Genomic DNA, 26,574 nt, shown 5'->3' with positions numbered 1-26,574 from the left:
GGCTGATCTTTCCCTGGGAAAAATGACATTCCAATCTTTCCCTTTAAGGTCATGATGTATGGATTTCAATTCTGTTCACTATTATTCATTATGGTCCTAAGTAAGCAGTTTTAGCAGGTGCATCAATTCCAGCATATACTGGGTTATGTGCCAGACCTACAGTACGTACACCCATGTAAGCTAGGAATCCTTCCGTTGTCAAGTTCTGCTCTTGGACTATCTTTATGTATGTTTCTGCTTCTACAACATATTCATTGAAGACACCTTCTGCTTCAGCTTCAGCTCTGCCAAGAGATACAACAAAAAACAAATTACTTTATTTAATCTTATTAGTAGTAGGCTTACCCTGGGCACTTATTATGTCAATTAAGATGGACATTCAATTTTATTTGTTCATTTAAATATGTGATCATGTATTTAACAGGGTGTGACCTATTGAGAACCTCATCTCCCATTTTCCTTCATCAAAACTGAGATCAAAGGAAAGCTCACATTTTTAACGCAACCGGAAGTCTCATCTGATGAGGCATTGTTATACACGTTTTTGCTTTATACACATAAATATTTGCTTCTCATATCAAAACCGCTGTTGCAATACCACTCAAAATATGGAAACATATATTTAATGGTAGACCTCAATGTAAGAAAAAAGATTATGAAAACTTTGGGACCATATCCCTTCAACTTAATATCACGAAAGAAATGTCCTTTTATACACTGGATCTGCCATATTTTCCTCCTAATGGATTCTATGTTTAAACAACATATCAAAATCTATTCAATTTTTGAAATAAGCCCCACAATATTGGCTAATTAAATTGGTTGCCAACCCCCATTTTTATATGTTGCCAAGCTAATAGGTGAACTTAAATAGAAAAGTTAAAAAAATCAATAAAATAATTAAAACCCTGTGTCATGTTTTGTTACATTGAGGGCTTTGTTTCCAAATTTTGAGTTGTATTGTTCCAGCAGTTTTTATATGAAAGGCAAATACATGTATAACAATGCTCCATAGGATAGTACATACATTACTGGAGTAGTTACCACAATTCACTACATTTTTGGGCACACCATTTAAACGAAAAATATCTTGAGTATTCAAATTTTACTGGGATAATGAGACAATTGTGAGTATTTGTCCGATACCAAAATCTCATTTTTATTTAAGAAAAATTGGGGATGAGGCTGTCAATCGGGTGGCGGAAAATTGTAAAAAATGTTTAAAAATTGTGAAACCAATGAAAATATATATAACAATTTTCATTATGAAATTGCTAGAGCCTATTATCTTTTTGTTTGTTTGGTTATTTTTTTTTGCTCTTCACGTTTTCCAAACAATCCCAAAAATATTGGGTCAACCTTTTCGGCTGTTGATAAATGGGGCGGCAAAATTCACCTTTTCTCCAGCCCCCGGGTAGGAGCGGCCTAGGTACAATGTACGCCACTGAAATGTGACCTTTTTTATGTTTGACAAAAAAGTGAAAGTTACTTATTTTTAGAAAGTGACGAAAATGAGCTTTTTAACAATACCTCGCTTTTGGAAATTAAAGGTTTGGTTGTGACGTTATGGTGAATTTAGGCAATAATTTTCTTCTGTTTTTCTTTATATTTTCAGAACTTGCCAAAGGTCGACTTAAAGTATAATTTGCTGGAACTGAACACAAATGTGGTACTGAATGATATTAACTTTAAAAAAAAAAAGCTTCAAATTGCAATTAAAAGTGCACTTTACCAATATGCAATTACAACTGGAGGGCTCTTGAAATTAAATTCAGGAAACTTCAGTTTATACGCATTGAACTTGTGATTATGTAAATGGAAAATCAACAAGTAATGTAATGTCATTCCCCTATGTAAAAAAATAAAGGAATACACTAACAAATGTAGGTTTTTCACCTCAACTCTAGGGCTCTCAAGCAACAAGACAGGAAATAACCTGTGCAAATTTGTTTTATAAACACTGAAATTAAAGATATTTTAATTGTAAAAAAACATGACTTCCGTAATGTTTTGTAATTGTAGGTTTTTCACCTTTTCTCTGTACCACAAATTAAGCAATGTAAGTAAATTGGCTACAAGAAATACTTTAATTATGCAAAAGATTAAGTTGCCTTCCTCCCTACCTTGTTAGAGCTATTCTAGCTTCTGAATTGGCCTTATTGATGGCAATTATTGCAGCTGTCTCGGCCTCTTTCAATTTCGTCTCAGCCTCCGTTTTCTTTCGCGGTCGTTCACTTTCAGCCACCTGTGATTGTAACATAATAACATTGATTACTGCTTCATTATTGAATAGTGTTTATAAGACATACAACCAAGCACCAAGTAATTGTAATATGTGGTACACAAACAAAGGCATATTGCAATGATATGCATATACCAGAGCAGCAAGAGTTAAGTCACACAAATGTATTTCCCCCGAACTAACTCTCTAACAATAAAGAAAATATTATGTTCAAACAAAGCAAAAGTGCTGTTTATAACTATTGCTTTTCTTGAGGAGCTCTCAAAAGGAGCTCTCAAAAGGCGCTCTTAGCAATTTGAAATGCTTTTCATAAATACCAAAATACTATTTAATTTAAGTCAAATGAGTCTTCATGGAACCACACAGGAGATAAACTCACTGTTGTGCACCGGAAATTACCTGGGTTGGTAGAAGCTCCCACGTGCAGTTGTGTACACGTAACCTACTGAGGGGTAGGAAAAACAATTTGATGGTTTGAAGAACTAACTGTCTTGATATTAGCCTAAATAATTAGTTACTTAGTGCATAAAAAATTGGGCTATATTATTATCTCCATATTTCAGTTTCCTTGAATGTTGGAGCATCTCTGTGTCATCATTTCATTTAATTAAAAAACAACATGGCAAGCAGGAAATTTCCCCAAGCAATGATGATATGGAGCTATTAATTCACCTCACAGCCCCCAATACTTTTAAACCATGGTCCTATCCACTCTAATTAAGAACCTTTTCATCATGATATGCAAACATTAAAGGAATGGCTCCTAAGACTTGATAAGGTTACACCACTCTTGCATATTTATGACTAATTAGACGTCTCTGGTATTTATGAAAAGCATTTCAAATTGCTAAAAGCTCCTTTTCACAGCTCCTTGAGAATTACTAACACTCAAGAATTACTAACAACATATTTTCCTTTCAAAACACTTAATTTACTAAGTAATTTTCCCTGTACCAATTTGTGAAACACTGACACATTTAATATCCAACGTGCTTTTCATTTGAGGCAGTGGATTTGCAATTGTAATTGTGAAATTTCTCAACTGCTCATACATGAATACAGGTTAAACAACCTACATGCATGTATAAATAAACATCTTTAAATGTGTGTCTGATACAATCTATAATCCACATCTGTATATGCATTGCCATGAGACTTGTGGCTGGGTGAGCGAGTGAAAGAGAGTCGTATCTGAAAATGTTGCCTTTAGTTAGTGAAACTTTGTATCTGATATCTTTAGATGCGCCATTTGAACATTAAAGGGATGCAAACCTTAACTATATCTTGTACAAGGTAAGTAAAAGTAAAAAGTACACATTCATTGGCGTAATAGGTCGATGGCTGCATATTTTACTGCATACCTCAAAATTGAACTGTTCCATTCAAATCAAATAGGGTTTGGGAGGAGAGCTCTTTAAATCAGGCAAAACATGAATGATTCTGATTACTTCATGTATTCCATGTACATAATATAAATGTCTAAAATGATTTTCATACATATATTCAGAATAACTTTACTTTACGATAAATCGGTTATTGGGTTCAGCCTTGGGAAAATAATGCACTCAGTGTAATGCTATGCTCTCTGTCTCCCTGCAAGTTGTTTCCCATACCATCTCCACTAGATTCTTATGTAATAACCCTACGCTATGTGATGGGTAGCATGGTAGTGGTTCCTGAAGTGGAGCACCTCATTCAAATAACACACAATCCAGAAAATACTTGCCCAATAGATAAACATCAGTAAAAGCTTTGGGACTCTGCTTCAAGTAAGTTGGACAGGCTGAGGGCAGATCCAGGATTTGAAGTCAAGGGCATAATTTTTTTTTCTTCTTTTTCTCTTAGTTCAAATTTCCTTTTCCTCCTCTTGGTTTACTTGCTTGCTTTTTTTGGTGGGGGGGGGATATGCCCTGCAACGTATTTGTTATGGGGACCCACTCCTGACATTGTCAATCAAAATGAGTGGTTTGTTGTTGAAATTGCTTTTGATTAAAATTGAGGCCAAATAAGAAGTGGTCAAATTTTTTCATATTTCCTTTTCAGCAACATAAAAATAATCCTAGCTAAGGAGCACTAACAGCTCTTGTTACTGCCACCAGTGTACCTTTTTTTGTGATTCTGCTGCACAGGTGCAGTATGAGATTTGGTGCAGGATATTGGCAAATTGATGGTCTGAATAAAAAAATTTTTTTGAAAAATACTAAATTATTTGGTGCACCATAATTCTATAGAGAGTGAACACTGATCATAACATACATGTACTGATTGGACATGAATGTTGAATGAAATATGACAAGTAACTCATATTGCTTGATGCTTCCCAATTTCCAGCTTCAAGATGAAGCAGCCATTGTACTAATAAAGGCAAATACAAAAACATCAATTGTTCTTTCACAAATTACACCAAAGGTTTCAATTTCTGAAATTTGTTTCTACAAAATTTATTGGTAGCAATTTGTGAATACATGTATGAGGAAAGCAATTCTTGCCTTAAGAGCTTTTTCAATTTGCGATGAAAATGAACATTCTACTGCAGCAAAACATTTCCTCATGTATTGTATTCAATTTGGAAAATCATATTATTAGAGTTGATGATCTGAGTATTTGACGTTGTAATCAAAATATTATTTATTGGGCTATGTTGCAATTGAAATCCATACACCATGGAAGACAGCCTTAATCCTCCATACAGGGGGTGTAAATTCAAACAGTGTTACCTGAATGGGCGACTCCATTTGAAATCTACACTCCCTGTGTGGGAGGAGGTTAAGGTCATGTCTTCCATAGGGGTGTATGGATTTCAATTTGAATAACCCATTATTGGCAAATTAATCAAACAAATAAATGGATGAACTTTTATGTGCTTCAATATTAATATTGGGGAAATTTAAATCAACTTTCCAAATGCAACTTTGTGAAGATTTTTTTTGCAAATTTTCTATAATTAGTTTGTGAAAAGGTTTGAATATGCCCACTGGCTATTGAGAGTTGTAATTGCATTGGGAAATTTGTAACATACCTGTTGTAAATGTATGCATTATAAGTAAAATCTCACCTACAGCAGACACATATTCAACAATACTTTTAAAAATAACCCTAACATCAGTAAATACCACAAAATACCACAAGGATAACCACTGCACATGCATCACACTAATAATAACACACTTTTATTAAGGGGGTACTACACCCCTTGATAAATTTGTGTCTATTTTTGCATTTTCCTCAAAAACTAATAACACACTGGTAACAAAAGTTATGTATATTATAGGGGCAAGGAATCCAATTACTACACTGGAATTTCAGTGACCTAAGACAAGCGGTTCATTATTTATGATAAAAAATAAGGTACCGCTAGCATGTAACTCATTTCCTATCATATATATACTGAACCGCTTGTCTTGAGCCACTGAAATTTCAGTGTAGTAATTGGATTCCTTGCCCCAATAATATACATTACTTTTGTTACCAGTGTGTTATTATTTTTTGGAAAAAAATGCAAAAATAGTCACAAATTTACCACAAGGGTGTAGTACCCCCTTAAGTGCACTACACGGAGCGTGAAGTGCGCTGTCCTATATATGGACTAAGTCCTAAATAATATATGCAGGGAATCGAAACACCTGTAGCTTCCAATCAGTGATCGTGTGCTTGGCACATGAGGGGTCTAAGGTTTGAATCCCGGAGGTGCTTCTTTGTTCATCTTCTCTCCTATTTTTGTTTCTTTTCTGATAGCAAAAAACTATAAGCAGTGTTAGGGTTAATACAGGGAAAATTGAAGCAACTGGTCCAATCTGGTACTATGCAAAAAGTTTTTTAAAGTTTGAGCCCCCAGGGTTTTTGTCCCATTTTTAGTAATTTACATGATACTTTACTCTTTGCCATCCCCATTTTATCCCTGAAAAATTAAGGGGTGGTGCTCTGGCTCTCCCCTTGATACACCCCTGTACACAACAGGTTGCAGGTCAAAGTAGACAACACTCAGTGGCGTAGCCAGCACTTTTTCAGTGGGGGGCAAAGGGGGGCAAAACAAATTTTAAGGGGGGCACCTTTTGGCGACAAAATCAGTTCATGTTACAAATGCGCGCGAAGCACGCGAAAACATTTTGGCATATTGAAGCTAAACTGGTGAAATATGGTACAAAAAGGGAATAAATTCACGCGAAGTGCGCAAAAATTGGCACTTTTTAGGTTAAAATGACAAAATATAATGTCAATTTGGTCAGAAACACAAAAAAGTCTTAAATGTCGGGCGGCCACCATCCCACAGGGGGGGCAAGAGGGGGGGCAAGACTTTTCACAGGGGTGGCAGCTGCCCCCCTTGCCCCCCTGGCTACGCCACTGACAACACTTGCAAATAAAGTTTAAAATTGTTGCAAAATTGTTGCAGTTATTTTGTCAACCAGACTTTCACAAATTGGTTAACAAGATATGCACTTAGACAATGCTCATCTCTGTCTTTGTTTTTGCAACATACTTGTGCCTAGTCTCAATTCCCTCAATGCTTACAGCGGACTTAAGTGGAACAGTTCATTCATGTAATACTCTAACAAATGTGTTGATTATTTCTCAAACCTATTGGGGCTCAAGAAAATGTGTCAAACATGTATGTGTCCTAGTTGTCAGCTGTTGCTGAGATAACCTTGATCAATAGAATAATTGCCCAACATCACATTTCTTGCTAATTTCACTGCATATCCTGCAGAGGCACAGATTGTTCAAAAAAGCAATATAAAACAAACAACAACATGCTTCAATAACTCAATTTAATTCTCTGCAGAATTCTGATCTAATCAATGTGTCTAGGATTCATGCAATTAATGAATTTAGCCCTCACTCAAGAAAAGGGGCACTAAATATACAATACATGTATGATAGACAAAAATTACTTGCACACATTTCCAGTAAATAAACATGCAGATGCATAACCTCTACATACTTTCATGCTCTACTTCAGAAACCATTATTTTAAAGCGAATTAGTGGGATTTTTTCAGTAGCAAACAAACCTAATTTAATAATAATTATAACATGCCCTTAATAAAGCGCCAGTATCCGTCAGGACTCGGGAGACGCTCATAGTGCGTTGCAAAAACCAACCTATGTACAATAACACTTTACACATGTGTAACACATGATTCAGTGACCTGCTGGGCTAATATGGATCAGACTGATAGCAATTTACCCCCTCAAGTAGTGCACTGAGTAATATGATGGCGCTATGAACACATTCAGGGATTCATAAAACCTCTGCATGAATCCTGAATTGATTCCTCTACCAACTCTTGTCAAATTGATTAGCATAAATTAAGTCCATTTTACTTTTTTAAGTTCATACAGCAGCTGATTTTGGGAGAGAATCAAATGACAGACATCTTTTGGTTCTAAGAATCAACTGATTCTCCTAGTGTGGTGCAATTTGATTCTCTCAGTGTTATGTAATTCTACCCTTAAAGCCAATACTGTAACATTTGCTGAGGAGGATGCCTTCAATGTCTTTCAAAACTCGTGATTTCTACACAACTGCAATGTTCTTTAATATAAACTGCTCCAAAAAAGAAACTTACCAGGTAAGAAATTTGTCTGTCAAATTCAAACGACAAATTGTGTTACACTAAATGGGATATGAGTGGAAGCAGTGTTAATTTACGCGTATTTTGACACCTCATTTGTTGCAAACGGATGAGTATTTTTGAAGTTATGCTTATTTAACCGAACCTATCCACTGGAATGAAAGTTGCACTCATACCACTTGAGATGGTTGGCAGTATACAGGTGTAATCAGTGCTCTCCTCTTCTTCTTTGCATGACTAACTTTCCTATTGTGAGGATGAAGAATAAAAGTTCTGAACATCCTTTCATGTGTCTGTTTATTGTGTGAATTCATTGGGGCGGACCTGCAACTTTCAAATTTGATAGTAGGCTTGTTCAAATGAGCATAACTTCAAAAGTTTTGATCTGTTTGCGACAAATGAGGTGTCAAACTCAGCGTAAATGTACACCGCTTCCACTCATATGCTATTCAGTATAATACGATTTGTCGTTTGAACTTGACAGACGAATTTCTTACCTGGTAAGTTACTTTTTGGGACCAGTTTACTAACATACCCTGCAAAAATCAAGGTTTTTAGGTCCTGTAGTTTTTTTTTAAATGAATGCATGCATGTGATGTTCATGATATTGTAAATATGTGGCATACTGGGAGGCCACAACACATCAAAAGGACAAACAGCAGTCACAACCGACAGAGTATCAAGCATTGGCAACATAAGTGCTGGAATTAAATAGTGGCTCAATTTAATGTGTTCTGTCTCGTTTGTTCCGATTAAAATTAAAAGAGGACATGTCTGACTATGTAACTTAACATTTTGTGGAAACTATGTAAATAAAACTATATGTTCTCTCTTACTTTTAATTTACCAGTTTGGTAATGACTATCAATGTCATAAAACCCACTGCACAATTTCAACACCACTACTGTCAATTATCAAAACTGTGTCACCCAATGCAAGTGCAAAAGTGATTATGCATGAAGTACTGCACACTGACATTGGCGATGTTGTTAAAGGAAGTTTCCGGCAATCGGAAAATTATACCTTATATGTTAGAAAAATAATTATCAAACACGAATCGCATGGTTTTATTTGAAACAAACACATGTTGACCATTAAAAAAAAATAAAAACAGTTGTTACTCAACACGCAATATTTATGAAATCCTGTGCCAGAATTGTCTAGGGCAATGACATCATGCATACCTGCCAACATTTGAAAACTGGAAAAAGGGACAAATGGCACATTGTGTCTGAAAAGTGGGACATTTCCAATTTTCCTATACATTATTATAGGACGAGTTTTACAAAAAGAGGGACAATGAGTAAAAGATGCTTTTTTCAGCATTTTTCTTTTGCCCAAAAGTGGGATGGCCCTCCTAAAGTGGGACACTTGGCAGGTATGCATCATGGTTATTTGTGCTCAACTATCGCCAGCCTTCATTGTATTATACTGGGACATCATTGCATCAGACGGCGCCCAGGAATTTTGAATATGGCGTGTTGAGACACGGCAGTTTTTATTTGTTTTTATGGTCAATATTAGTTTGTTTATGGCCAGAGTAATGGAAGACACATCCGTCCACGCCCGAATTTGAGATTTCTTGATATTTATCAACACTAAGATGTATTCTTTCACTTGAAACTGATAAAATACAACTTTCTAATATTTACTCGTATTTTTACTTGATTTGTTTCACTCTTTTCAACTCTAAAAAGTCACATGGCTCATACAGCTTTGTAAATTGGCGGGAAATAATGAGTCAGAAATGCGCAAATGCGAAATATTGTGATTACGCGCACGATTCGCTTAGCGTGACGCGGCGCAACTCTGCGCGTATATCCAACGCAGTCTAGGCGTATTCGGTAAGTTGTTCACGCCAGTAAATGTGGTGTAAACAAAACAAAAATTTGCAGTCAAAATGCCACTTAGATTTTTTAATTATTTTGAATTTTGGCGCACTGAAAGCAGACATTATAGATTTATTGGTGCAAAAAGATGCATATTTAGACCATGCACCAGATACAGCTTTTACAAGCGTGAAAGTCTTACCATTTTAAAATATAAGGACGTTTTGTGCATAATTTTGACATTTTTTTACTAAAACATCGATTTCTCAGAGTTCACTTTTGACAATATTGAACGATTTTTGTGACAAGATAACTCGAAAAATATGCAAAGAAAAGGTAAACTTTTTGCACTATCGTTTAGAGTACATCAAAGCCTAGGGAAGGTTTTCTCATTTTTTCAAAATATTTGTTTTAAACAAAAATATATACCATTATGTGCAATTTTTTAGCTTAATAGAGTGACAAAATTGCTTTTTCCACATGTTTTTTTCAATATTTTGAAAAAAGAGACAATTTCAAAAAATAAAAAACCTTTAAGAAGTTCATGTCTCTTCTTCTTGAAAAGTTAACCGATTTTTTTTTTACTCCGAACGGATTTTTTTCTAAGTTGTCACAAAACAATTGGGGTAAAAAAGTGATTTTTTGTGATTTTTTCAAAAACTCGAGATTTTAGAACAAATCTAACGTCACCATGGGATTCTTTGACTCATTTCCTTTCCAAAAATGTATAGTTTTATATACTTTGGACATACAATTCAGAAATAATGATGCTCGAAAAGGTTCATGTTCTCTCCCATTACTCTGGCCTTAATGTGATTTGTGCTTGATAATAATTTTCCTAACATGCTGGAGACTTCCTTTAAGATTTCTTTTGCATGGGATTTTGGGAAGGACCATAATAGTTCATTGAACACCCTGTATGTGTGACTGACTCACCCTGTATGTCTGACCAACTCACCTGTATGTTTTCTCTTGCTGCTTCTTTACTCCTCACAGCAGCTTCATACTCTGCCGGTCTGGCTATATTATTCACCTGAAAATGACAACAATACTTAATGTATTACACAACAAAGACATTTCCACTCATGTTTTTCAGGCATTCCATTGTTGTATCGCCTCTATCCACATGTGAAATGGGTGCTAATTGAAGGGTTACCTAAATAAAGAAAAGGTGGAGTAAAGAATACAACTGATAGGCAAACAGAAACCTGTTTCAGAGAAGAATGCATTTTCCCCTTGTTTTCATTTTTGTCCCCCTCCCACTCAATAAACTTTAAAGATGCTTGTAACTTTTAAAACTTACTATCTTATAACATAATGAAATACTGTCTTATTCTTCCAGCAAATGCTCTTACAACATACATGTATTTTTACCAATATTCGGGGAAAAATTTAAATTGGACGATATCTCCAATAATAAAAATGGGGAAAATCTGTTCCAACTGACCAGCAGGGAACCAGATGATAATCCAAAAGGATACAACTGTGTCACACTAGCAATGAAGAAAAGTAAAAAACAGGGAAATGTGACACAACATCCAATGAGGATTAGCACAAAAGGTATAAACAAATTTTACCTTTTGTGTTATGTGTTAACATTGTTTATACCTTTTGTGTTATTCCCCCGTTGGATATTGTTTCACATTTTCCGTTTTTACTATTTTTGTAAAATTTTTGCGTATTATATAAAAGCGTTGGGCGATATCGCACCCACAATATTAAATTGTTATCACGATGACGATTTATGTAGAAATGGTGACAGGAGATATTGGTCTCTCATCCATGCATCTGGCCACAACCAAATTAATGTTCATTACCCAGCATGCAATATAAAAGTGGAAACCATGCACAATAATGGCAGCGTTTGTGGTGAAATCTCTGAAGTACTGTCGATTGCACTTACAAATATGGCAAGTGTATGATACCCAAATGGATACATACTGGTTTTATAACGTTTTGAATGATGGCAGTGGATTGAATATTGAATAAGTATGTTTTGTACTTGTTTATTGTATACTTGTTGCTCCACTGCATGCCGCAGTTGCCAGGCATTTTGCACCCGTATTTAGATATTGTATGATTTGGCCGGGAAAGACTGAGAATAATCAACCCTATTATATAACCTGGGTAAATCATTCAGTGTTAAAACACTGCTCTCCCATGATGCCCTAGGGGACCGGGAGGGTGTACGAACAGCCAGGTATTAAGTGTTACCCTGATCGGAACTGGCTGCAAGATCTTTGTCAGCACCTGCATCTGCCCCACAATTGAAATGCAGAAATAGAGAGAGCAGGCAATTGAATATGAAATTTGCCTTCACTGGTGATCAAACTGGGGAGTTCTTGCACCAAACGACCATGTGCTGCAGCTCTGAGATATATGTGTGTGTGTGGGGGGGGGGGCTGATATAAATTCACTGATCTGTCACCATCTCAGCTATAATTCTTTCCTGCTTTTTTTTTCAGGCTTTCTTTTCTCTCCTATATGGGTCGTCTTTGCCCAGTGTTCTACAGTCAATTTCTATCTAAGACGCATGTGTTGAATGGGGGATTCTTTAATCTGTTCAATGCATTCTCATTTACTGCAAAGCAAAAGAAGTGATCTTTTGTCTAGAGAGAGGTAGTTTATCCAATACTTGTATAAGTCACTAGGTCCTCTTTACAAATTGACATACACATAGGAAACATCACACTTATCCAAACAGAAGTGAACTATTTCTTTGCTTCTAAAGAGTCTGTTCAAAAATTAAAGAGGACAATTTTCCTGTACAAACATGTAGAACAAATGTAGGACGATACTTGTCATAAACATACCAGACACCAGACATGTACTTCTCACTTCTGCATTCAACTTTCAAGAGCAGACATTAGCTACAAAAACATTTTATGCAAATTGTTTACTTGAATATATTAATGAAAATACTGCACATTGATGTACATTAGCAGGATGCAAATCAATGCCAGTAACTGAGACAGTGCTTGTTGCAGTGCATTATTTCTGAGAGTATGGATGTATGTCTACTATTTATATGACAAGGGTCATTCAATCTCCAGCCAGCCCTAATTTAATATTTGTAAATAAATAGAATTCTTTTAAAACTTTGCATGAGTACACTATCAATACTATTTTCATATTTTTTGTAGCGGTCTCAAATTTGGTCACATCAGAAACAGTCTTGTCTATTATTTTGAAGAGCAGCGAATTTGTTTGATAAATGTCCTTATCAATCATCTGTGGTTAGCTTTAAAACAGGGATGTGTATTTGGTTGAGGCATGGGTTTTCTTCGCTTAAAAAAAGACTTATATTTTCTTTGCAGATACTAATATTTGAATTTTTGTTTCTATGTATTGTGCTTTTTGCTTCTTTTTTTTCTATGTATTGTGCTTTTTGCTTTTTATTTAGCTTTGTTTATTTTTGTGTTGTTTTAAACCTCCTTTGTCTTAGAATCACATTAAATCAATAGGAAGAAAATGCCCAAAAATACATCTTCAGGGAAAATGTAAGTGCCTATTACATTAGATGGCTACAATTCATAGAAATAGAGATACAAGGGTGAGAGGGGCCAATAAAGTAAAAGAGGGCATGGGGTAGTCAAAAATGTACCCCATGCTTCCAAAATCTCTATGGGCTAGAAAGCACAGACAGGGCTTGAACTTAAAACCATTTCCAACAAGGTTTTTTATTTATTTATTTTCAAAAACAGGCCCTATTTGAATGTGTCTATTCTATATCACCTCAATCCCTACCTGCGTGGACAGACCAGAGCTCTCTTTGCAGCCCTATGGTAAAGGAAGTGCCACTTCCCTGTTATGGTGCGGAGCATTATGTTTTTAAATGGTTGCAAAGTCAAAAACACACTATTGCTTGTCACATCACTTATACATGCACCACTAGAATTAAGGACAAACTCCCACAGGAACAATGCAATGACTTCATAAACATTGAAACACTTGAACCAGGATTAGATTGCCAGGAAGGAAGTTATAAAATGTGATGTCATCCTGCAAAACTAGGCACTTGTCGACCAATGTCAACTTTGATTTTCTCACTTGGTAATCTTGTCTATTTCAAATGCTACAATAATTTGAAAATCCCGTTAAAATTTAACATATGGTTTCTGAAATATGACCGTTCTCAAATTGTTGAAAACAATAGACATATAAAAGTATGAGAGCACTTGATTCTGCCACGATTCCCCCTCTGTGTCAGCTACAAGTGAGGCATGCTGGTTGACTGGATCTCAAATCAAGTATACAGGAAAATGATGAGCCACATTGATTGATACCTTCCTGTATTGGCTATCTAAGAAAATCTGCTTCAAGTTAATGGAAAGAAAGGTATAGACCATAGGGTGCTACCATGATACATAGTAGTAAATAGCAAAAATTAATATCAGTAGTTTTTGTTGCAAAGCATGGGCAGGGGGGTAAAGTAATTTTTTCAGGGGGAGAGCAAGTATCTGAAACTTTATTTTTTACCTTTAAAAAAAGGTTTTTCAGAATTTTCAGTTTGGCTGGAGGTATGGGGAGGTGACACATGGGGAAAGGTGACAACTGGGGAAAGACCCAAGAATGGGGGCAACACACCCCACAACACTACTGAGCCACTACTGTTCAAAAGGAAGATGTAAAACCAATTAACCAATGCAAATTACAGATAATTTACTGTAGTAAATACCTACCATGTTCAAAAAAGCAAAAACAGACTTCCAGAGATAACACACAACAGTTTTAAGTGCCAAAAGTTACTTTTTTTAAATCATTAGAACTCTACTAAATTAAAGATTAAATCAGCATGCTCCAGTTTCCTTCTATCAGACAGTATGACTTCCTCAGAATCAACAGGCTGGTTTTAATTGCACTTGTTTTGAACGCAGTTTGATTTTGCAATCATAAAGGCAACAGTGGTTTTGCTTGATTTTTATGACAAACTTTTATCAAACCAAATGAAAATGAGTATAAAAAGTGAAAACTGATGTTTATTTGTGACACAAAATTAATTTGTTGGTTCATGTCTGGAGGATTTTCATGAATTGATGAGGATGTGAGTTGTTGTTTTTCCATCTTTTGCCAATACAAATTTGGCATTACTAGCAGTTGTTTAATCCTTTTTCAACACATTCTTGAAAAATGATGACTTTTTATTTTAAGGTTCTGAGGGGTAGGATACTTTAAAAAAAGGGATTTTAAATGTTGCACCATTAACTTTTTTATCATCATTATAATCAATTGCAGGAGCTTTAATTCAATATTCAAAAATTATATTAAAAAAATTAAAAACTTTCTGAGCGGAGATGATCTGATGAGAATCAACATAATTTTATTTTAATTTTACACAGCGTAATATTAAAATTGTCAATAATCACAGATTGTAAAAACCTTTAATATTAAAACCTACCTGCAAGTCATCAATGGTTGTATTAAGTGCCTGGTATCTAGCACTCAGCAACTCTCTCACAGAAGTTTGGAATTGCTGTCTTTTAGCTTGGAATTCTGTTGTGTTATATTTGCTGCAGGCTTCATGGATTGCAGATTCACCTGATATTAGAAAAAATAAAACATATTTCATGATTAGAAATTCAAGTGGTTGATGTGACATGATCTCATCCATCCATCCATGCAGCCAATCACACAAGTTTGGACTTGAATGCAACATTACTAGTCTCAAGGCAGAATAATGTTGCAATTCACACTGAAGGAAGGAGGTGGCCTATGCTTCACCCTCGCAGGGCGTAAGACAATGCGAGACACAATATATATGCGAGGATCGGAAATAAATGATGCAAGCCCAAAAAAGTATGATTTAATTTAAAGGAATAGAATGGCAAAATAGCATTGTAGCCACTGAATCTTGATGTTCAGACCTATGAAATTAGGAAAGGGCCACAAATTGGGCTATTCCAGAATTTGAAATCAATACACCCCCCTATGGAAGACATTACCTTCATCTTCTACACAGGGAGTGTGAATTTCAAATGGAGCTACCTGATACTCCCCAATATTGGGCTATTCCATTTGAAATCAATACACCCCTATGGAAGACATTACCTTCATCTTCTACACAGGGAGTGTGAATTTCAAATGGAGCTACCTGATACTCCCCAATATTGGGCTATTCCATTTGAAATCCATACACCCCCTATCATATGGAAGACATGACCTTCATCTCTCACACATCATGGAAGTTCAGATGGATGATTCCATTTGAATCTACACTCCCTGTGTGGGAGATTAAGGTCATGTATTCCGTTGGGGGTGTATAGATTTCAAAAGGAATAGCGCATTATAGGTTGCATACTGTACCATTAAGGGTAGACGAGGTATTGTTGGTCGAAAACTAAAAAAAAATCAATTTTCATTATCTAGATCCATATATTATTGAAAAATAACACCTTGATGTTTTGCAAAACATCATTCTACAAATCCTATACCTTGAAAACTTGCTTAATTTATTGTTGTTAATGAGTTATGTACAGTTTACAAAAGTGTTGTTGTTTCAGCCCTCTTTACAGCATAGCTCAAGAACCACAGGACCTACCAAATAAATCTGTGATATTTGAATTCTTTTACACGTTCGCTATGAAATGAGCAATGCAGTTTTTGTAAAAGCTCACTACCATTCGCAAGATGCTGTGAATGACCAAAATCGCAACAGTTTAAAATAATTAATAACCTTAAGGCAAAGCCACACTAATAACTTTTGCAAATGTTTCAAGATATCAATGAGCACCTCTTTACACAATCATTAAAGGTGAGTGTGACCTAACTGACAGCATCACCCCCTACCACCACCACCACCACCACCACCACCACCCATGTTATCCCATCTATATGCAGATGGTATCAGGTGAAACCTAACATTTTTCTCATAACCACATAATTTTAGGCCTGTTAATTGGTATATATTTTGTTTGGTAATAGAAAGCTCACCCCTACTATTAAAACATGATAGTTTGTTAATTACCACCCGGTAGTTGTGCAAGTAGTGAAATATTGTATGGGCCAATGTGATACATTTTTGCTTCTAGAATCAAAATCACTATAGCAAGATCACTTAAAACTTGGAATAAGAATGTTTAGGTGATGAGGCTCAATGCTGAAAACATGCGTTATAATTGAACCAACCACCTTTAAAATACATCTCTAAGTATCCAATGCTAATAGGTTACAGAGAGCATCCACATGTTGATCTTTGATTTTTTTCTGCTCCAAGTGCACTCTCTTTCTCACAGTTGATAAGTTTTCCAAGACAAATTTATAAAGTTTCTTTTGACAATAAAACTTACTTTATATTTCACATGACATGATTTGTTGTTACACACGCTAGACCTAGCCCTTAATATTATATTTGTGTCAATCTGTACCAATTTGTGCTTCATACTTTTGTTTACACATTTATATAAGTAAAGGGTCAAGTGACTGACCCCTATGTCCAAGCAATATTTATTTCATAAACTCTACAACATGTAATTCCATCAAATAAAGAAATGGCATACCAGTACTGGTCTTAATTAAGACCAGTATGGCAAGACATCAATAACATGACAGCTTGTCCACTGAAAAGTTGACAGCTATGCAAGTAGGTTAAATAATCGTAGACTAATCATGTTTGTAACATTTGAAAAGTATCAAAAAATCCAGGACAAGCTTTTGATATAAACAACTTAAGTTACATAACATCTGACATTTAAGACTGTGTAGAGCACATCTGGGTCACATAATATGTTATTTATCCAGTACAACATACTTTATGTTGTGTCACATTTGAGATGCAGTGTTGCATAAGGCTACTCCAAGAGTCACATGAAAGGCAAGATGACAAACACCTGGGTCTGGAGGAGACTGCATGAGTGACACAGATTTTACTATCTGAAAAAGTGGGGGAAAGGTTGATTGAGGTACCAGTATTCATTGCAAAAGTTTGAAATACTGAAGGAGAAAAGATGGGAATTAAGAATAGTGGCAGACAACATATTTAAAAAACAATTAAATAGCTTGAGGACTGAGAGGCAAGAAGCTCAAATAAGCTGATTGTATGATTTTTGGTGGGAGTCTAGCAGCACAACCCTACCCACATAACTTGTAGCCGAGTTCGTTCCGGGATCCTTTACAACAAACAAACACCTTGGAGAAGTAATTGGAGAGTCAGAGAGTCACAATAGAATGTTTTCACCAACTTGTTGAGCATATACACTCTCTACCAAAATTTGTGATTTGGTGCAGTGAAAATGAGATTTGGCTCTAGAGAATTTCTATTCTGCGCATGCATCCCAAAATTAGGCCAGTTTTAAGAAAATAATAATTTCATTGAGCATACAGCGCAGAACACCTGCCTCAATCGGGGTCTTAATATCTGCCGCAGAAATATGTCAGTCTTGATTGCCAGCTACTGTTAACATAGCCAGTCATTTCTTGTGAGTGACACTCCCACAAAATATCTTTAATTTTGAAGATACATTAGTCTGAGGGGAGCAAATCCCAAGGTGTAATAATTGGGACTCAATGACTTTTGAAATTCATAAGAAATCACATTAATGTTGCTGTAAGAGGTATTCAAGATCAAAGCATGCAAGTGCAAGAGCACAGGGTAGCCTAATTAATAATTAACAACCAATTTTAATCTGTAAAGTACATGATTAATGTAATTAAAGCCTCATCTTGCTAGGTTATTCAAATACTGTCAGACTCGGATCATGGCCACTGAATGCATACTCACTGGACAATGAGCAATAGAGCTAATGCAAGTTCACCAGTGTGAATTCTCCTCAGGCAATTAAATTAATTAAAGTATAATGAGTTGAGGATTTTCAAATCCAATTTGGGATGGGTTTTTCTCTTCCCCACCCAAACTCAATTCAATCACAATAAACTTGAGATGCTCAGAACTTTCAAAACTTGTATTCCTATCACGGGCAAACAACAGGTACACTACCATACCAACAGCAACAAGCCAGAGAGAGGGCCTGGATCTCGTGTGAGATACAATAATATAAGAGTTCCAACAAAGTTTAATAGGTCAGTGTATTAGTTATGCACACAGCTTTTGATTTAAAAAATCATCTTCAGTGTGTTATCACTACAGTCTATACTCTACAACAGCAATCATAGCAATAGCCGTCCCAGGAACTTGAGAGACCTCCTTGTTTCAGCCCGCCTCAAACCCATGGTCTCCGATGCACCCTCACAAGCTGAATGTAGCCCTTGAAACAAACCATGCAAAGCCTGTTCAGTAGGGTAAGATTCACTTTTGCAATCATTGCTATGATTGCTGTTGTAGAGTATAGACTGTAGTGATAACACACTGAAGATGATTTTTTAAATTGAAAGCTTTGTCCATTTACACTGGCCTGTTAAACTTTGTTAGAACTCCTATACACATTATGAAATATATTCACTAACTTAAAGTGTAATCAGTCAATTCTATAAACAAATGCTTTTGAAACATATTGTAATTGACAATTTTGGTTATGTTTGTAAAAACAATTGAGGAAAAAACATTAGATTGGTCAATTCCCTCCCCACTGACAAAGAGCAAACAAATACATTGTATGCACGACAGCTTTGAGACATGTTTTTGCCTACCATAATGTATGTATCTTACATGGGCAACATTCTGCATCAACTTATTTTAAAGGAAATATTGACTCATGATGCACCACATGCTAGCTGTGCAGTACACAACTTTGATCTAAAATGTTTACCAATAAAACAATTTTCTTTTTATTACTAGACACAAATATAATTTTGTTAATGCAGCAAATGCTAATTTTTTTATTTGCATTTAACACTAGAAATAAATGTCATACATTATAACCATCTATGGGAGCTTATGGGAAAATAAACAAAAGCTAGCACTTGCGAAATTTTGGTTTTATGTAGAACAATCGGGGGTATGTAGAACAATCATGTCATGGCCATTTGTGACAGATAATCAGTGGTGCCATATCTGAGGAAATACATTCTGATCTGGTTTCCTGACTCTCAAGTCTTATAGCACAAGCTCAAAAATTTAAAGGGTTCAATTGATTTTTTCCGGACACTTTAAGCCATGCAAAACCCAAATTTAAGGGGTCCAAAGATAATTTCAAAGGGGTCCGGAGTCCTGAACTTTGCAAATTTATGGTACCGGTCAAATACCGATTTAGAGTTAAGATCGATGATATTTCGTTGTTATTAGGGCTGTTGTCAAGTAGAATTTTCATTGTCGACAATCATCAACAATTATCCATAAACTTCACAAGATTTTCCAAAACTTTTGATATCTACAACAATGAGGAGAGATGATTAGAACATCAGTGAGCAGATAATATATTTTATTTTACTTTTTTCTCTTTCATTTGAAACCACTTGAAGGGTCATACCTTACTGGACTATATTTTTTGGCACCCAATTGTGGCCATTTTTAGGTGTTTTAACAGCCATTTTGAAGAGCACCCTTTATCTGGAGTTCCCTGCCATTTGACAAGGTTGGATACTTTTTAAATGATTCCCCATCCCTAAAAAAACAAAAAAACACTGACATTTTATTCCCCGTAATTTGGCCATGGAATCACTATGTCGAATATGAAATAAGGTTAAACAAGGTATAGGTTAGTTTTAGAGTTAGGTTTAGATTTGACATCGCAAACCTTACTTTTATATTCGCCATAACAAAGCTTATTTTCGACATATCATACCTTCGATATAGCAGGTGCACACCCCCAAAACTCACCTGCATTTTCTAATACTCTTTTGAAGGTTTCATGGTTCCTAAATTGCAACACTGTGTCTCTGAGTGACTCATCCCGAACTTGGTATTGAAACGCTATGTTAAGAGTTATAATGACACCGTCTTCATTAAGGCACCTAAGGTTCTCATATGATATGGTACGGTAAACAGCAGGAAAAATGAGGAATCGAAAACCTGGTGGTCCAGTATGAAGCCCTTCTTGTCTGACTTCACTGTACAAATCCCGCAGTACTGTGTTGTACATCACAGCCACTGTGGTAAGAAACATAAAAAGTATAGTTTTAAAGCACTAGGTTATGCATAGAATGTACTTTATTTTGTTCCCTCACACACTCCCAATACCATGTACAGTTACACACCAACCTTCCTCCCACACCACACCCAAATACATGTAAACACCATCAACCATGGAACAGCGATTTCACTCTCTGGAACAACAAGATACACTTTCTTTTGAAATTTGTGCTATGCACAATTTGTGCTTTGCATTAAGTTGATTCTTGGTGCTAAGCCAGAACTTAAAACACTTTTGTCATAACATGGTCTAATTTGAACAGAATCTACAAAAAGTAGCCCTTGTGTGTACTTTTCACCATTAACAAATTTATTATTTTCAAAGGCCTGCCTATTTTACCAAATATGGGCCAATTGCCCTTAGCCGCAAGTATTTTGAGCCCTGCAAGAATCACCATACATGTATGCTTCAAGATGCAGATTATTATTTGATTCAGACCTTTGCCAAAAACATCATATTAGTTATTACTAATACCATTTTTCACCCTGATGTGACATAGTCACCTATGCAGCATCTTTAATCGTATACATGCATGCATGTACATCAGCGCTTTGAGTTCAAACGCTAGTTTACTTAAAGCTGCGCCCAAAGAAATGCGCACTGACATCACTGCCACATTAGGGTGAAAAATGGTTAATTAGATACACCTGTAGTGATGTGGTCGACATGCCTTATGCCGACATGTCGACATCAAAAATCATGTCGACAAAAATTTTTTTTTTTTTTTTTTTTTTTTTTTTTCAAAAAATATTTTTGGCCAGAAAAGAAGTTATAAAGTTAAATCAAACTGACTTGTTATTCAAGGTTGAAACCAGAGAAATACTGCTACTAAAAAAAAAAAATGCCAATTTTTTACAAAGTTGATGAACTTGTACATTTTGATTACCTTTGCTTCTATTGAACAGTCAGGGACACATTGAATTAGTATGCATTGCTAGCTGTTCAATAGAAACAAAAGTAATTAAAATGTACAACTTTTTCAACTTTGTAAAAAAAAAATTGGCATTTTTTTTTTTGAGTAGCAGTATTTCCCTGGTTTCCAACCTTGAATAACAAGTCAGTTTGGGCCTATAACTTGATTTTCTGGCCAAAAATATTTTTTGAAAATTAAAAAAAAAAAAGAATTTTTTTTATGTCGACACACTGTCGACGTCGGTATACCAATTATATCGACATGTCGACAATAAAAAACGGTGCCGACCACATCACTATACACCTGTCCACTTACTCTGATCAGAAGCCAATGTCTTTATGGATACAATAATGATGATGACTATGGACACAGCCACAGCAACAACACCACCTAGGACAATCTTCCCTTTGTGTTCCGACATGGCTCAGGCTTCTTTCTTTTCTACCAGGTATAAAAACCTACAGATGAATAAGTGAGAGTCAAATAAAAAACATTGTAATTTATGCTGAAATAACAACAAAGTAGCAAAAAACATGTGGTCATGAATCTATAATACTTAGTACTACATGTATGTCTCAAAGCGCTCCAGCTTCTGAAAACCTTAATGCACCGTAATCCTAGTTTCAACATACCCATAATATTATTTTTTTCTCTGAAAGTATTTTATCACAAACAAATTTTGCAGTAAGGCATGATGGTAGGGCTTTCAGTCAAAAAAAAAAATCATCCCTTGACCTTGTAAAAATATACAGAGTGACCAAAATCATGTACATGTTAAAACACCTAATTAATAATTTAAATTAGATATTTGATTGCTAATATTAATGTTTCATTAGTTTTACATGTATGTTATTGATTGCAATACAGCATTTAGTCATTCTTTACATGTACCGGTACTATAAAAAAATTGCAGTAAACCTTTGACGAGCGCAGTGTTCGATTTTCATCTATTTTTTTGTGTAGCAAAAACTGCTACTCACTTTCAAATTTGAGTAGCAATTCCAAAATTGTGAGTAGCAATTATTTTCACCATATTTTGTGGATTTTTTTGTATACCTTTTACCATCGCCAAGGCATTAGTCAGAGGGGTGTCCAGATGTCCTTTGGATGCCCTATTTTCAATTTGGACACCCAAAAATTCTGATTTTTATAATGGAGTGAATATTAGGAAGTGGACACCCTGATTTTGAAGAATAAGGTATTTTTGACCATTTTGGACACCCTAAAGAGGCCCCTCTGGCTAATGCCTTGACCATCGCCAAAACATTCCTACTTTCAGGGGAATTCCTGAGTTCTGACATACGTAACTGTATCTATCATCTTTTTTCTCCCTTGCAAGTTTGTAGACAAATGTGGGCTTATACCCGCATGCAGTGATCGATTTTCATGTATTTTTTTGTGTAGCAAAACTGCTACTCACTTTCAGATTTGAGTAGCAATTCCAAAATTGTGAGTAGCATTTTGCTACGCTAATCCAGGTAAATCGAACACTGGACGAGCGCGTATTTTAAGCATACTTCACGTATATTTACTGCGTTGGACGCATTTGTCTCTGAGTGGAAATTTATGAATGAACTGTGCTCAGTACGCATTGTTAGCTCCGAATTTGCAACATCACGGTAGTCGCGCTCGTCAAAGGTTTACTGCAAAATACTATATGACTGATATTAATAGCATTTTAACAATAAATTTTGATTATTCATTTTGCTCTGAAATTTTAAATAAAACTTGTTCGACAAAATAAAAGGTATGTTTGTGTAGTTTTGACATGTTTAACCTTGATACGAAATTTGATAAATTTGTAATTTTAACCTTATAGTTATATACCTCGGTAGTCCGAATAATCAGACCCAGAACAAAATATTAATTTCTGACATGATCGTGTTCTGGGTCTGAAATGTTTCCATTCGAAATCTTGATGCCAAATTGGACAAAAGAAGCACATGGTCCTACTTCACAGTTTTTTAATCCCCTATTCATGTTGTGTGAATCACTCTCGGTCTTGGACAAGCAGAACAGTTTGACAGGCCTCTTGTCTACCCCTAGTACAAGGAACTTATACGATGTCCTCATTCACAAACTGATACTATCTGTCCATTGGCGAGCGGTCCGAATTTTGAGCCATACAAGTTTACGTGGTGAACTATGTCTACCCCTCTGTTTGTAAACAAACGAGGAGGTCGAAATTGTCCTCCTCGCCGATCGCCGGCGAATATACGAAAGTCAGCGTAATAGTACGGCACACCTCGTGTGGTCTAAAAGAAAAGATTGCCCAGAAAATGATCTTGAGCCGACTTGACTACCACTTTGTGGTGGCAGGGTTGCCAAACCCGCGATTTCGGCGCCCAATTGGGCGATTTTCAACTTCCGTCCCATGACAAAGAAAGTGCTCAGCGATTTCGCGACATTTGGGCTACTTTGAAAATCTCACCCGCGAAATTTATTAAATGTTGGGCGATTTGTGACAAAGCCGACTTCATAACTTATTTTTTGATCATGATTGCCAATTCTTTCAATGGTCATTAACAAAAGCACCAAACAACTAATTCAATAAGCAAAAGTTACAAAACACAAGTTTCTACTTCAACATAAGTTTGTTTTTTTCGTTGGCGGTTCTTTTGAAATAAAAATGTGTAGGCCTAAACACCTACCGCACATTTTTCTTTTGAAACGCATGATGATCAAAAGTATACCGCCGCTTTTGAATTTGATTAAAAATAGTACATGCTAATGTAGTTATCACTCAGCTGAAGGCAAATTTGTGTAGGCTTATCCACCCCTGGCATTTTTTAAATGATTTTTGTTCGCTTTGTTTATAATGTTTCAGCATTTCCCAACAATTAAAAAGATAGTGCAGAACCCCTTCAAAAGTCAACATTTTATTTGCCTTGCAGTTTATTTTTTTCTTACATTTTTAAAATGTTTGTTAGTTTTCATTATTTCAATTTGCAGTTTAAACATTCTTTTTTTTTTTTCAATTTTGTTAGTTTATAATTTATTTCAATATTTCCACAAAAATTCACAAATAAATTTTCCTTACAGTAGGACTAGGCCTATAACAAAAAATCATTTTTTGTAAGTTTTTTTATAATTTATTTCAGCATTAAAAATAGAAAGAAAGGGGTGTAGAACCCCTCTGAGGCGTCTTTTATATATTTATTATTTTTAAACGTTTTTCATGTTTTGTTAGTTTTTTATCATTTATTTCAGCTTTTCCCAAAAATACCAAAATAAAGGGGGGTGTAGAACCCCCTCAAATCGACTTTTAAATTTTCTTCAGCTTTTTTTTTTTTTTTATTTTTTTTTCAGTTTTTTCAGTTTTTGTTGTTTTTTAAGAATTTATTTCAGCATTTTCAAAAATTTCAAAATAAAACGGGGGTGTAGAACCCCCCTAAATCGACTTTAAAATTTTGGGCGATTTTTTGGCTATTTGGGCGACATTTCACGGCTAATACCCGCGACTTGGGCTAAAAAGTTTTGGCAACCCTGTGTGGTGGATGGTCACATCATCACATGTGTGAGTTGCACAGGTCTGTCATGTCTGTAAATATTTTTAGGTATTTTTATTAGTAAAAAAGTCATGAAAGTCTAAAAATAATTACTGTACTCTTAAACCTGACCTTTTGTCGATAACTGTAAACTGCCAATACGGGATACCGGTGCGGTTGTATGAATTTCTGACCTTGTTCTCGATTGTCTTGACTGTCTTATTGATTGATGTAGATTTAGTAGATTCGATTCAAAAACTCACATCACAACATGAAAAACAGAAAAGACGAAGTCAAACCTCACAAAAAGTCACATCATTTTGGCGACATCATTCCCTGAAAACCGGGACAGGGCTAGATGTGAGATGGTCATTTATTTCACCACGTCCATCAGATTATTCATATTATAACCATTAATCCGGGTCAGTAATCTTCTCACTCATGCACTAAAATAATAAGCTTCCCTGGCCTGAACGAATGCTAGCTTCTTCATTCATCCGTGCGCTTCAGATTAGTGCCAAATAAGCGGTTCGGAAAGTAATCGATTAATTGGGTGTTAAATTGGGCTCACTCTGTTTGTTTGTTTTGTTTCAGGCCAGGTGGTGGTCGTCGTGCATTCTCTAAATTCAGTAAATTTTCATCGTCAACCGTGTAATTGAATGGGATTATTTTTGAAATTTTAAAACGCTTGAAATATCACAAACAAATAGGCATATCTTACTATAAATAGGGAATGTTGTGACTATCTATCTATCTATCTATCTATCTATCTATGTATGAAGATCGAAAGGCTCCGTCAGTTTGGATCCAAAATGTCGCCAAATTCATACGGGAGATCGAGGAATATACGGGAGGCTGTTATTAATTTGGTTGAAAATGGTCAAGAATTGGCCTCAAAATAAGTAAAAAAGCGAGTTTTTCGGGCAAATTTATAGCGGTAGTTTGTTTACGGCCAATGCCAACCAACGCGTCCACGTGTCTAGCATAAACCGCGCCGTTAGCGCGTCGGCGTACACGACGCGCGCCGCTTGACTTGCACGCAGAGGTGCGGCGTGTATAGCCAACTTTCGCACGGGGTTATGGTGATACGGGATAACGAGATTAGGCCTACGAAGACATAAATTGTAAGGCCGGTACGGGAGGGGAAAAAGAAAAAGAAGGACACAAAATGGTAGGCCTAATTTTCAGTGAATCTACCTGTAGGGCCTACAGTAATTCCTCCTGTTTGAGTGAACGCTTCCATTTACTCATCTAGCGGGGACCCGCGCGAAGCGCGGGTGTCCCGCTAGTATTAATAAATAATATAAATACAAGCTAAAACTAAATACTAAATCCTTCCTTTTTTTTTTTTTTTTGCTCTTCACTTTCAAACCATCCAAAAATATGGGTCAACCTTTTCGGGCTGTTGATGAAGGGGCCCGGTGAAGGGACGGCAAAATTCACCTTCCCCACCCCACCCCCTGATTTTTTTTTTTTTTTTTTTTGCATAGGCCTATTTGTAATGTT

The 26,574-nt window shown here is 35.8% G+C and overlaps 1 protein-coding gene across 3 annotated transcripts; it reads right to left on the bottom strand.

Annotated features, from left to right (window-relative positions):
- Positions 1 to 51: 51 nt before the first annotated feature.
- On the bottom strand, positions 52 to 25,591 carry LOC140152747 (mitochondrial prohibitin complex protein 2-like). Of its 3 annotated transcripts, none has more exons than XM_072175227.1 (7): positions 25,183 to 25,591; positions 21,896 to 22,038; positions 20,355 to 20,624; positions 15,042 to 15,181; positions 10,602 to 10,676; positions 2,124 to 2,245; positions 52 to 284 (listed from the first exon to the last, which is right to left on the bottom strand). In XM_072175227.1, exons 2-7 carry the CDS (start codon positions 21,999 to 22,001, stop codon positions 89 to 91), a joined length of 909 nt encoding a protein of 302 aa, XP_072031328.1. In that variant the 5' UTR covers positions 22,002 to 22,038; positions 25,183 to 25,591; the 3' UTR covers positions 52 to 88. The 3 variants fall into 3 exon arrangements, with proteins under 3 accessions (XP_072031328.1, XP_072031330.1, XP_072031327.1); XM_072175229.1 differs by having other exon boundaries at positions 25,196 to 25,591; XM_072175226.1 differs by having other exon boundaries at positions 25,201 to 25,591.
- Positions 25,592 to 26,574: the final 983 nt, after the last annotated feature.

Source organism: Amphiura filiformis, chromosome 5, assembly GCF_039555335.1.
Source record: "Amphiura filiformis chromosome 5, Afil_fr2py, whole genome shotgun sequence".
Lineage (NCBI taxonomy): Eukaryota > Metazoa > Echinodermata > Ophiuroidea > Amphilepidida > Amphiuridae > Amphiura > Amphiura filiformis.
Note: the sequence above shows the minus strand (reverse complement) of the source record. Positions and strands in the feature narration are given on the sequence as shown.